The 13,656-nt window shown below is 52.0% G+C and overlaps 1 protein-coding gene across 1 annotated transcript in view; it reads right to left on the bottom strand.

Moving 5' to 3' along the window:
* ADAMTS17 (ADAM metallopeptidase with thrombospondin type 1 motif 17) overlaps positions 1-12,709 on the bottom strand; it is a 338,281-nt gene extending 325,572 nt beyond the window's left edge. The window contains exons 1-3 of the mRNA XM_038532673.1: positions 12,552-12,709; positions 11,621-11,991; positions 1,103-1,268 (exon numbers count right to left, since the gene is read on the bottom strand). Coding sequence (XP_038388601.1) covers positions 1,103-1,268; positions 11,621-11,991; positions 12,552-12,630 — 616 coding nt within the window. The 5' untranslated portion in view covers positions 12,631-12,709. The remainder of the gene's footprint in view (positions 1-1,102; positions 1,269-11,620; positions 11,992-12,551) is intronic.
* Positions 12,710-13,656: the final 947 nt, after the last annotated feature.

Genomic DNA, 13,656 nt, shown 5'->3' with positions numbered 1-13,656 from the left:
ACCTCTGTGCCAAATGTAGACCAGCTAAGGAAGGCCGCTACCTGGATACGACCAGGTCTCCACGAAACAAGTAAGCTGAGCTGCAAGGCTTGTTCATATACCCTAAAGCTGTTCTAAAGGAGAGTCACATCACTGATATATTTCCAATGTTACTAGAATACCGAACAGAGACATTATATGTCTATTTTTTTATCCAAAAAGAAGTCTTGGTCAGCCATGGGGTTCCATGCTGTCCAGGGAGGAAATGCCACTTGTGAATAACAGTTTATCTGTCTTCATCAGGGGACACTACGCAGGATGACTGCTGGTGTCACTGCAGTGTCAATTTCAGTGACCGTGAAAAACTTTTAAAATACCTGACTGATCGGTAATCCACAGGTCGCTCAAATAGATGTACAAAATGTAAGAACCCTGGGTTCTTACCCCAAGCTACTTATTAGAATCACCTTTAAAAGCATGGACACCCCAGTCACACCCCAGACCAACTGGATCAGGAGACTGGAGGGACAGGTCAGTGCAAGGCATTGTTTAAAGCAGTGGTCCCCATGCCTTAGAGTACATCAGGATCACCTGTGAGACTAAGGATTCCTGGCCCCACCCGCACAGCTTCAGATTCAGAAAGTCTGGAGAGGGCTGAGAACGTGCATTTGACAGGTTCCCAGGCTGCAGTGCTGATGCTGCTGAGTATCATGGCTTCAGAGGCCCCCAGGTGGCTCTGATTAGTGCAGCCAGGCCTGAGGACCCCTGTGTTGAAGAACAAACTCTGGCCAGGGAGGGAGGGAATTCTCATTCTAGCTCTGCCACCAATGTAGGGTTTGATAACAAACAAGCCATCCAGGTTTAGAGGCCCTCCACTTGTTCCTAATCTATGCAATCGAGGCACAGAGAATGAGATCCTGGGTGCCTTCCCTTTTCAAAGGGCTGCTACACATGAAATGCTGACACTAATCTACACAGAGAGGAAAAGGCAGTGGTCTTAGGGGGCAATTAAAGTTTCAAAATCTAGGGAAAGTAAGTTCTTGCTCACGACTTCAGGGCATTTGGGGACATGCAGGAGTGTCTAACGGCGTGTACTGTCAATCATGCTGTTTCCCAGACTCACCTGTTAGCACCTGGCAAAGCTGTCCAGGTATGTGGGCCTCGGTGGAGGGGCTGGGTGTCAAGGACCATTTGCGTCTGACCAGGTGCTCTCCTCTGCTGAGCAGGCCCTGGGAATTGTTGAGAGGCTGGATTAGCACCTGTTCCTGCCCAAGCTGGATGAGGCCAACCTGCCCAGAAAGAGGAAAACGGGACGTGAATCATCCTCATTCACACACACACAAACACACACACCCATGACCCCAACAACCTGATGGCAGCAAGGCCACCTGGCTCTGGCCTGGTCCTCATGTCGGGGCTTTTGTTTTGCAGGCTGCTCCAATTTACCAAGCCCAAAAAGGAGCTTTTGTGTGATTTGAAACCTCCCACCTAGGGGCTATTTTGGGGAAGGGGGCATGGGGTCGGGAGTGCAGAGATATCTACAAGAGTACCCACCTTCCAGGTTCATGTTCAAAAGAATTGTATTATTTTATTATTAATAAAATGAAACTTTCTTTTAAAAATTTTTAAAATAATCCTCCAAAATTCCACTTGAGGAGGCAATGTCAAAAGTGTTAGGGATGAATGACAATTATATCCTTAATGGGGGGGGGGGGTGGAGAAATGCATCTTATCCCTGGGGATAATAAGAATTAAAAAGGATGGAGTCAGTCCTGTAGTATTAATAGCTTTGTGACAGGGGATTTGTACATTCTTTCAGAACTTGTGGTGTTTAAGAGAAATTGACAGAGTATCCAGTGGATTGGATTTGTGATTTTAATTTAAAGTACATCACAGACTTAGATTTGTGATTTTAAAGTCTTATTAGGTTTATAAGCAGTGTTAGAATGTGTAAGAGAATTTAAGACTTCCCATGTTTATAGGACTACTTTTTAGGTTTGTAGGAACCACTGAAATACTTGCAAAGACTTCTCAGCCAACCAGAGAACTTGAAAAGGAAACAGAATATGTTAAATTTCTCAATGCAGTTTTAGAAGTTTAAAAGTTGTTAATCACCAAATTTACAAGTGGTGCCAAATTTTATCCAAAGCTTCCTTGAAAAGGATTGTAAAAAGACTTATGAGATAAAAGGGATTCAGAGGATACTTATGTCGATGAGCACAGGCAAATGTATAGAATTGACTCATACTGTCGACCTGAAACTAATATGACACCATTAATTATACTTCGATAAAAAGAGTTCAAAAAACTTGCTAGATTAAAAATAGGATATGGGTTGTAAATTGAAGTAAAAAATTTAAGAACTAGGATTTTTAATTTGCTGCTTTAATACAGTGAATATTAAACCTAAAATAAATAGATATGGTGCAGAGAACTCTTCCCATCCCTTGGAACCCATGCTGACAGCATGAAACCAATTTGTGCTCCTTCCCCAGGATACCTGCTGCTAGCTTCCCCCCTAAGGTGTCAACAAAGCAAGGTAAACCTCCCACAAGGGACCCAACTGGGCTGTGCAGGCCACGGCGCCTCCTCCAAGTGGATGCCCAGGACCACCTTTGCTAAACAGATTCAGTAGATCAAGCAGATAGATCAGTGTTCGGCTGAAACTCATCTGATCTCATCTCTTCTCTCTCCCCCTTAGCCCATTTTCTAAAGGCCGTGTCACACTGAAGCGGTGGCTCTCAAACTCCAATGCATGTGAAAATCACCCAGAGGTCCCAGGTAGACCTCGAGAACGTGCATTTCTAACTCGTGCCCAATGACACTAACACTGCCGGTCCAGGGCCCACACTTTAAGAAGCACTGCTCTCCATCACATCTCCTCTGGTCTCAAGCATAGAGCTCACTCAAGCCAAATGGCAGATCTCCTCTACATTCTGAAAGAATGCCTGGATACCAAGCCTCTTTGAAAGCAACTCAGATCAACTAATAAGATCGCCTACAACCTTGAGTGCCCAAAACACAGAGTGAGACCGTACTTACAGCTCTAAGCAGATTTCAAGGTTTCCATTTTATTAGAACTTCTGCCAAGAACAACTCAAGAGATTTTACTGCCCAAATAAAACTGTCTTAAAGTGGCAATGCATGACCTGTAGGAAAGCATGGCTTTCTTCTCTCTCCTTTGAAGTTAAAACTTGAATTTGTTCACGAAGATACTTTGGGGAGACAGAAGTAGTAGAAGCAGAGGTGGCTGTGGGGATATGCAGAGCTCTACTCAGGCTCTACCTAAAGAAAGCCTCAGAGCAGAACACACACCTCAATAACCATGGCAAACACTTCCATGTGTTGAAATAAAGTTGGCAGGTGTGGCACAGCACACAGGATGAGCCCCCACGTGGAAGGAGCCCCATGCTCTCCGGAGGACATGCTCAACTTGGACTCTTCCTAAAATGTTCCGGCTTTGGCAGCTTACAGGCCCCCCTGAACCTAGCACTTTTAATGCTGCTTACCCATTTGGGCTAGTGTTTGCATTCACAGGCTATAGTGTAAAAGGTCAGGTAGCAGGTAGTTCTCATGCAATGCAACATAGGGGCATGGCCCCTTGGCAAGAAAGCTTGCCTGTACATAGAGCCTCAAGCATAATTAGCCCCTTTGCTTCAGCAGGTCTGGTTTGGAGGGACCCAAGTGGTTTCCACTCCTTTATAGACAACAGTAAGATAATTACATGGATTGATGGACTGTACTCTACCTGGCAGGGACCCAACCTGTAAGCCGACATAGCCAGGACTAGCACCCAGGAGAGAGGGGGCTGGACACAGCCCCTGCCCCCCACTCCCACCAGCCAGCACAAGGAAGGACTTTGCTCTGCCCCACCTCCAGTCCCAGTCTGTCACTAGGCTCCCTGGAGTGTCTCTTAATGTTCATCCTGTCATTATGTGGCCAACAATAAAAATATCCTATTGAAAAGTGCCACTTGCATCGCCCCCTCCCCCCCCACAGGCATACATGCCATCTAGCCCAGGGAAAATACTCACCAGCCCTCCTTATCTTTCCTTGACCTTCCCCCTTCCTCCGCTCTTCCTCCCAAAAACATCCCCTTCCCCTGGCACTCTGGTGCAGCCCACTGCATTATGGGGCATTTGTCACAACTCGATAGCTTGTTCCTTTTGAGACAGGATCACAATTAGTCCTGATTTCTCCAGTACCTTCCACATAATAGTTGCTCAAGAAAATGCAAATGTAGAACATAATGGATTGGAATGGAATAGGATCGGATGAACCGGACCAGCAGGGATTTTCTGCAATCTCCCTCACTCGATGTTTTCATCCCCGGCTATACGGTAGAGCCATATGAGAAACTCCTGATGCCCAGGCCCCATTCCAGGCCAACTGAACCAGAATCCCTGTGGGGTAGAACTCAGGCAGTGGGACTAAGAGCCTGCCAGGAGACTTTAAAGTGCAGCCAGGGTTGAGAATCACTGTGCTAGTTTTTAACTAGCTGCCAGAGATGCTGGCCACCTCCTTACTTGATTGAAATGTCTGGAGGTAGCCTGGATTTGAACTGGACCTTCCTCTGACCTTGTTACTCTGGCTTCTAGCCCCCAGCCACCCTGTGGTCCCAGAAGCTGGGCAGGGCTGCTTGGATTTGCATTAAACCTCTGGTCACCATCTATGCTGAGGTGAGACACGGGGATCTTCTTCCAAGGCCTTCATGTCATACCGATTGCAGCGACAAACAGCAGTAACGAGCCAGTTCCAGGAGACAAAAGAGGCCTGCAGACTTCATCTGAAGACACACAGCTGTAAAGGAATGCCTGTGGCAGACAGAGCTGGAAGTCCTGAGGCCGCATGGTTTTAAAGGATGCAATCATCCTCCATGAAATGGTGCTCTTAAAAGAGAAATCTGAAATTTTCTAAGATGTGGTATCCTACTACAGAAATGTGCATTAAATAAAATGCATCAGGTATCACCGGATATTATAACTGTTCTGAGTGGCTCCTTTGCAATTCTCTTTGTTCTGGGTGCTTGCTTTGAAGGGTTTCTGTACTGCGTTAGAAGAGTATTATAAATCAGATCGTGTTAGCTCCATCCCAACCTCCGAAGCATGACTAGCCCTCCTGGCAGCATGGAAAATGCACAAAGGATGTATGGACTTTTATCACCTCCTGACATCAGCACAACCTCTCAGCATAATGGAGAAAAATGCTTTCAAGATAATGTAAAAGAAAGGGAAGCCCAGGTGGCTCAGCGGTTTAGCGCCGCCTTCAGCCCAGGGCATGATCCTGGAGACCCGGAATGGAGTCCCACGTCGGGCTCCCTGCATGGAGCCTGCTGCTCCCTCTGCCTGTGTCTTTGCCTCTCTCTCTCTCATTAATAAATAAAATCTAAAAAAAAAAAAAAAACATTAAAAAAAAATCTATCGTATGTATGCTCCAGGACTGAGGAATACACTTGTCTGAGGGGATGACGCTACGTGACCTCACTGTCCTATGAAGACCTCACTGGAGTTTCAGGGCCTGGGGAGCCCTCCCAGCCCCTTCTTCAGGAAGCTGTGGCTCCTTGGTTAACTGGCGTGGGTCTTGGGTGGCCTTCTCCCTGTCTATGGGTTAGTGTGGGTGGTTTGGGAGGATGCAACAAATGGGGTTGTTAGTTTGCTTCCTGCTTGAGCAAGAAAATATCCAAGAAGGGAAAACAATCCTGTGACTGCAGGCCCTCCTGTACCTGCCTCCAACTTTCTGGGGAGGCGGAGCTTCAGGGGAGCTCGCCTGACCCCACACAGGCAAGACAGCTTCCGAACCCCCGTATTGAGTCCCACTGCCCCGTCCTGGAGTGCCATCCAGAGCCCCCTTTCAAAGTCCAGCTGCTGTCTAAACAGATGCTCAATCTTCTTCCAAAAGCCAGCCTGCCCCCTAATGTGGGCCAGTTGCTGCCAGCTTCTCCCCCTTTCTGATCACTAGAGTCAGTCAGAGATAGTCAGCTCTTCCTTCAGAATCTCTCTTGCATAGATTTTCCTTCCCACTTCCACAATCCAACGCTTGAGGGCTCGTCACCTCGTGCTTCCAAATGCCTTCCTCCTCCAATGCCCCCACATACTGCTATCATCAGGGACCCCCCCCCCTTAGTCAAGAATCAGAAATGCTCCCCATTGCCTCTAGGCTGGTGATCCTCAAAAATGTGGTCCCAAGCCAGCAGCAGCACCTGGGAACCTGTTCAATTCAAGCTCTCAGGCCCACCCAGACAGACTGGATCAAGGACCCCAGAAGGTGGGCCCGGCAACCAGGGTAACGAACCCTGCAGGGAACACTGATGCCAGCTCAAAGCTGAGAATCACTGCTCTAGGAGAAATTCTAAATGCCTTAGGTTGGTACCCGGGGTCCTGCCTCACCTAATCCACATGCTCGTCCATTCAGTTCATCTCCTAAAAAAAACCATCTCCACCCCCACCCCCATCACACAGCCACCTTGTGGGCCCCTGGTACAGGGAAGAACCTGACCTTGGAGGCTCTGCCATCGCTCCTCTTTCTTAGAAGCTGAGGCCTGCCCCTTTCTGCTCCAATCCTCCTTCTCCCTGAAGACCTCACCCCACCCTCAGTCACCCTGCAGGCTCCAGTGTACCCTCCTTCCTGTGTGAATCTGGATTGTTTTCTGAGACAGGGTCCATGTTGTATTACTCCTTGAGGCTTGCTAGGAGCCCACCAGTGTGTCCAAACAGGGCAGGTGTGTGATAATGATCTGTTCACTTAGTCAACAGTGTTGATTGACTGGTTGATTTATAGCTGGAAAAGTCTGGGCCCCGTAGGGCAACAGAAGAAACGTGTTTTTAATGCCTTAATGTGCCAGGCTCGTCCTAAATGATTTCACAGACTTTATCTTACTTGATTCTGTCAACAGCCACACAAGGCTGACGTTCTTTACCCCCCAAGTGGCTGCAGACAGGACCGTTGAAAGGAGGTGGCTCACTCACGATCACAGCCCCCAGGCGACCATGTAGCCTCACTTCCTAAAGAACAAGAAGGTGACCGTGCATCCGTGTGCAGAGGCATGCAAAGGATCAGCAGTGACTGTGCATGGCTCCCTCTGATAAACTGGTTGCAGAACCATCTCCCATTGCATACATCCAAACCCAGGCAGCTGTAGCATTTCAAAGCTCAGGAAATAACCCCCAAGAATGCAATCAGGCGAAGACATCTTCGGTTTAGCATCCCATCTTGCACTTTTTTCCTTTTTTTTTTTTTTTTTTTTTACAATGCTGCCAATGACACAAGAGTTCAGATGCAGAAACCTAGTTACAGAGTGTAACTGGGGAGAGCTCCAAGGACACCGTGATGCCCATGAGAGCAGTGGGGGCAGAAAGTCACTGCGCGCCCAAGTGAACATGATTCTAGAGCAAGAGGTGCGATACCTTAGATTTCTCCCATCCAAATTTTTCCCTTCAAATCCTCCACGCCTCCCAATTCCACACTGTCTTTTCCCTATTCTCCTGACTTTCCTTAACATCCACTCAACTCTTTTTTTATGAGGCTTGAAAGATACATGTGCATTTTCCAAGTACATTTACGCTGTACATGATGAGCTCTTCAGCAATATCCAGTGATGAATCACTAAGGACAATGTGCCTTCGCCACACCTATACCAGTATGATGATGTAGGACACTGTAGTTTGGTCTCTGTGCTCCCTTCCAAATGATATCCATGCCATACAATTTTTGCCACAGTGGATTCCTGCTCGGCTGCATGCAATCAAGTGATGCTGTATTAAAAAGCTAGGCAATTTTATAATCAGTCAAAAGAGAGCTTCTAAAGGGAGAGACAGCAACCTCCCAAACCTGCCCCCTTCATCAAAGGAGTCATGAAATGCAGGCTGTCCTCTCAAGAATGGAGTCCTCCAACTCTTCCAAGCTGCCTGCTCGATGACTGTCTGGCCTCAACCCCACTCTGTCCTTATCTGTCTAGCCCATGGAATAGAGAGGAGCATTCTCACAAAGCTCCCGAGTAGACAACAAATGATGTGCTGCCAAACTGGCCCCTTGTGCTTCGATCGAGCTGACTGGCCAGAATCAGGTTGGGCTGGGCCATTAGGTCCACCCTCGGGGCCAACCTGGATGAGAGAGACTCCAAACAAGGATCGCGTGGAGTGTGTCTGAGATTCTAGAGAAAGCATGCCAGGAACGTCCCTGACCTTCTCTCTGTCCTCCCTCTGGGGTGGCCTGGCTTCTGAAATTTCCACAGCCTGGAGCTCCTGGGTGTTCTGTCTGATCTCAATATTTCTCTCACTGCATACACCTGGCAGGCCATGGCCTCAGCCCAGAAGGGAGGGACATTTTCAGTTGGGTGGACTCTCCTGAGCTTACGTTCATCAAAGCAGAATGGCCACTGCTCAGCAGGCAAAACTCTCTGGCAGGGGCCTCCTCTGCTCTCTGTCCTCATGTATCGAGATGGAAGACAGCTCCTTCATTCACTCATTGCAGACTTTTTCAGGGACTGACATTTATTCTGCCCCTTAAAGCTCCATCTCTGCTGCCCGCTCTGGCAGTTTAACCTGATTTCAATTTTGCTCACCTTCCATCAGCTGGTCCAATTCACAGGAGGCAGCTGATCCAAATTCTCTGGGGGTGGAAATACCTGCCTCACATGTCCCAAGTTCATTGCTCTGAAATATACGGTTGTACAAACTCTTCCAAAAACTTACGTAATGTCTAAGGACTCCCCGAAACGTAAACAAAATGAAGAAGCATAAACAGAAAACAATTAACACTTGCACCTTTGGTCTCCAAAGAGCCAAGAAGGGCAGTTTACACAGCTTTTCAAGATAAGAGAGGGAGAACACCATGGGCCCACACCTCTGCCCACAGTCAAAAGCAGATGAGGTAAAATGCAACATGATATTTACACTTCATGCCCCACAAACAAGTACCTACTCTAATTATGCATCTCTTTTAAACAGATACCAAACTTCTCTGGAGGCAGCACAGATGCCATGCAACAGGGAACAGGGCCTACATTCCCCTGCACCTAACACTCCCCACTAAGCCATTTGGGAGATGTTTGATGCATCAGGATATAATTGCGACTCAACATTGGAATAAACTTTTGTTGAGTATAGCCATGTCCATCTGTTTATTTACAGTCTATGGGGCCTTTATGCCAAAAAGGACAGTGCAGAGTTAACTGTGACAGAGACCACATGGCCCACGAGACCTAAAACATTTACTATCTGGTTCCAGAAAATTTTGCCGACCCTGGGCTCTACCTGACCTTCAGGTACAAGGCGGCTTTGGAAGACTCCCATCTGTGGACGTCAGAAATCTCCTATTTGCTATCGCTCCTTCCCCACACCTTGTGGTTGAGCCTGTCCTGACAAACACACAACACACAGGCCCCATTCCATCTCCCAGTGCTTCCCCCTCAGTCAACAGTGACTAACACAACATTACCACCCACCTGCACTGTCTCAAGTGAGTCTGAGAACCCAAATCAAAGTGAAGCAAAGTGCCGTGCAAACTCAGTTAGCCTGAGATCCTGTTGCCTTCCTTCTCTTGACAGGCCTCAGAACCACCCTGCAACCAAGAGGTCCACTCCAAGTCACCACGCCGTCTCTTCCTTCCTGCCTCCAGCCCTTCCTCTGCAGAGTGCACTTAGGAAGAAGTGTCCAGCATCCAGCTCACACGAACAGGATGAATGCAGCAGACTAAACACCAGAAGTGTCTGCTCCTGCAGGAATTTAAGAATCTCAAGTCTTAGAGGTCCACCAGCAGCTGGCACACACTGAACGCAAGCTCTTGGCGGGATTCCTTTAACTAAAGCACAGCGCCCTCACATGGCATCGAAGGGAAGGACAGGCTTCTCCAAACACCGGAGGACTGAAGTGAACCCGCTCACGGCTCAGATGCCATCTGTGAGAGGGCCCCGCATTCAACTCGGTGAGGATTTGGAATCAATGTTATCCAGATTTCCACCCTCGGCTCCTTCACAGATAGCTCCTCGCTGGAAACTTTACACCAAGAAGTATAAACTCTGACCTCTAGAGAAACTCACCAAACCGCAGCAAATGGGATTCAGATGTTTCCATGTACAGTACAGTGATGTGACCTAGACTTTAAACACTTTGGCAAAAACAGGAAAAATGATGTGGGCCTTCCAGTCCCTCCCAGAACATGATACAGCCTTGACCCGAGTCTTACAGTGATCTGAGCCTTTCTCACTCCTATTTAAGCCTCCTCACCCGCAGCCCACATTCTCTGCCCCTGTTCCACATTAGCTCCTAACAGGCTGCCTCCACGGTCCATTTTCCTCCTTTAACCAAAGACGCCAATTTCTTCCAGCCTAGCAAAAGTAGATTATATTCTGATCAGGGCTCAGAAAAGTCCTGCAAGGGGAACCAGTGAAAGCCAATCCTAGGAAATTACCCCCAGAATTCCTCTACATAGCTGTGAAGAAAGCAGAGGTCTTCCATAAAGACTTAGACCCCCAGGCTCTCTGGCTCTGCTGCAGAGTCTCTAGGACTTGTCTCAGACTCCGTGGGTAAGGGCTAGAGAATTCTAGATGGTAGAGCAAGATAAGGCGGAGATGAGGGAAACAGTTTCTTCTGCTAGGGAAGAAAAGACATGAAAGAATATCAGAAACTGCTTCCCCAGAGGCCAGTCATGTCGGAAGATACAGAAACAACTCGGGTGTTTCACGCACTGAGCCGATACCAAGCTTTGTTGGGGGCAGCCCATCTGCCAGCCATGTGCGCTCCTAGGGGGCATGGAGAAGCGGAGAGGCTGAGAAGCAATTGGCTGGGCACCAGCGTACAGTGATCAAGGGTGAGCACAAGCAGGGCAGAGGTGCACCAGAACTTCCCCTGCCCTTCCTAGCACTGCCACAAGTGCTTCAAATGTAGCAGGGTGCAGTCGCTACTGCCACAGCAAGGGAGCTTCTGGGGACAGGAACAGGGTCTCATCACCAGTGTGAGCATCCCTCAGGCCGGGCTGAGGCTGGCTGCCAGACAAGTACCTGTTTGTGCTATGAGAGAACAGGCGTATGAACAACCCCTCTCTTGGTTTTCAAGGTTCAACTAAGAAGAGAAGGTTAGTGGCCTGTCAGGGGACCCCTCCAAATTTTCGTTTTCTGGGTACAGAAAGATTCAGGAGGGCAGAAGGGAGGTGAATGCTCACTACCCTACCCCCACATCCCGGAACAGATGAGCGTACACCTGCAGGTGTTGCCCCATGACACGCACACGTACGCACCGGTGCAGATGCAAAGAAACACGGGTGAGGTGCGCCTCTCGGCCTAGGGGCCTGACGGGTTTCATCCCCGCCAGAGCTGCGCTCCCCGGGGCGGGCTGCCCACAGCCCCCCAGGCAAGCCCCGAACAGCTGGTACCTGTGCACTTCGGAGGGCTCAGTACAGCCAGTGGAAGGCACCGGACAACCGGACGCTTCTCCCCTCACCCCTTGGCTCGGAGACCCTCGGAAGGTCGGGGCAGGAGAAGCGGAGGTTCCCTCCGGACGGCGAGACAGCACCCCCGGAGGTTGACCCCCCCCCCCCCCCCCAGGCGCCGCCACCCGCATCCCAACCTGCCCCGGGACCACCCCCGCCCGGCGCCGCGACTAAGCGACGGGCAGACCCGGAGGGCGCGGGAGGGCGCGGGCAGTACCAGGCCGCCGCCGGCGCCGCAGGCGCTGAGCGAGACGAGGGAGCCCGGGTGGCCGAGCACGCGGCCCGAGTAGAAGCACAGCTCGGCGGGCCGTCCGCGGCGCCCGGCCGCGCCCGCCTCCTCCACCTCGAAGCCGCGGGACAGGAAGCGCAGGTCGTGGCGAAGCTGCAGGTACAGGTCGCGCCCAAAGGCCGGCAGGTGCAGCAGCAGGGCGCGCTCGCCGGGCCGGGCGCGCGGGGCGCCGAGGGGCGCGCGGGGGCGCCGGCGCTTTCGGGGTCCGGGGGCGCCGGGCAGCGGCGGCAGGTGCACGTCGTCGGGACGCACCCGCCGCGGCAGCACCACCTCCACGTCGGCCGCCGCGTCGCCCACAGCTGCGGGGAGAGAGGAGACGCGTCAGCGCCGCGGGGCCCGCCCGCCCGCCCGCCCGCCCGCAGCGCACGGGGTCCGGCCGGCGCTCCCTCCCCTCCGCTCCCCTCCGCTCCCCCCCGCTCCCCCCCGCTCCCCCCCGCCGCCGCACCTCCGAGCCGGCCAGCGCCTCTGCCCGGGCCCCGCGCCACCCGGGCAGGGGCTCCAGCGCGGCCGCCCCAGCTCCTCCGGGGACCGCGGCGCGGCATCGGCGTCCGGAGACCCGGCGGCTGCACGGCTGCACGGCCGCCCGGGAGCCGCCTGGAGCCGGGCCGCGGCCCGCACCCCTCGGCCGCGAGCGCTGTCAGCGGGCCGCGGGAGCCCGAGCCGGAGCCGGAGCCGGAGCCGGAGCCCGAGCCGGAGCCCGAGCCGGAGCCCGAGCCGGAGCCCGAGCCCGAGCCCGAGCCCGAGCCCGAGCCCGAGCCGGGCCGCGCAGGCAGGCGGGCGGGCGGGCGGCGCCAGGACGCCTCGGGAGGGCAGGAGGAAGGTGGCCGCGAGGCACGGGCGGGCGAGGAAGGGGCGCTACCTGAGCCCGGGTCCAGTCCCCAAACCAGCAGCAGCAGCAAGGGCAGCACGAGAGGAGGCAGCAGGGCGCCGTCACACATGGTACTTGGGAGGAGCAGCCCCCCGGACGGTCGCGGCGGAGCAGGAGCGCGCGAGGCGGCGGCGCCAGCCGGAGTGAAGCCCTCCAGCCTTTGGAAAAAGTAATTAGCGCTGCGGACAAACCCAACGTGGTAAATCACGAGCCCCGCCTTCGCCTCGGAAAGCAGGAGGCGATTGGACTCCCGCGTCCCCCCGCCCCGCCCCCCCCTCTCTCATTGGCCAGGACGGGTCTAAACCAGGGTGCGTAGTTAGGTTGTAAGCACTTTCTTACACGTGGTTTCTGGGCAGTGGCGCGGATGGGACACCAGGTGGCGCCAGGGAGCCTCTTGGAGCTGCGCTACCCCGGACGACCCGGGAGGACACCTGACTGGTCTCCAGAGTTTGTCCTCCTTATCAAAATCCTCTCTGCTCCTGCTGCCCAGCGTCCCAAGAGGACAGTCCAGATATCGTCCTGGACAACCGGTTTCATTCATAAAAGCATATTCTCTCTCCCTCTAGAGTAAAACCAGTTGGGTTGTTTGTGGCTGGGCACTTTCTGGCACGCCTGCGTTTGTACCTGATGCCTACATACAATGCAGCGGTGTTTATCTAAAGCCTCGCACCTGCTGTAGTCCTTATCCTCACAGAAGCCTGTAGTACAGGCCTGTTCTTACAGACTGAGAAACTGAGAGGGAGAGACTTTAAGTTACCCAGTAAGTTTCTACCACAGCAAGAGCTAGAATTCATGGTCCTGATTTTTTTCAAAGATTTTATTTATTCATAAGAGACACAGAGAGAGAGGCAGAGACACAGGCAGAGGGAGAAGCAGGCTTCCTGCGGGAAGCCCAATGCAGGATCCGATCCTAGGACCCCGGGATCACGACCTGAGCCAAAGGCAGATGCTTAACCATTGAACCACCTGGGTGTCCCTGTCATCCTGGCTTCCAGTCTAGTGCTGCTTACAACCAACAGCAAGCCAGAGGCTTCAACGGCAGACAGGAGGCAAGTATGAGCCCGATTTGGGGGCTTAAGAAACTCACACAAAGTGG

The sequence above is a fragment of the Canis lupus genome, chromosome 3, assembly GCF_011100685.1.
Source record: "Canis lupus familiaris isolate Mischka breed German Shepherd chromosome 3, alternate assembly UU_Cfam_GSD_1.0, whole genome shotgun sequence".
NCBI lineage: Eukaryota > Metazoa > Chordata > Mammalia > Carnivora > Canidae > Canis > Canis lupus.
This window is presented reverse-complemented; position numbering and strand designations above follow the sequence as displayed.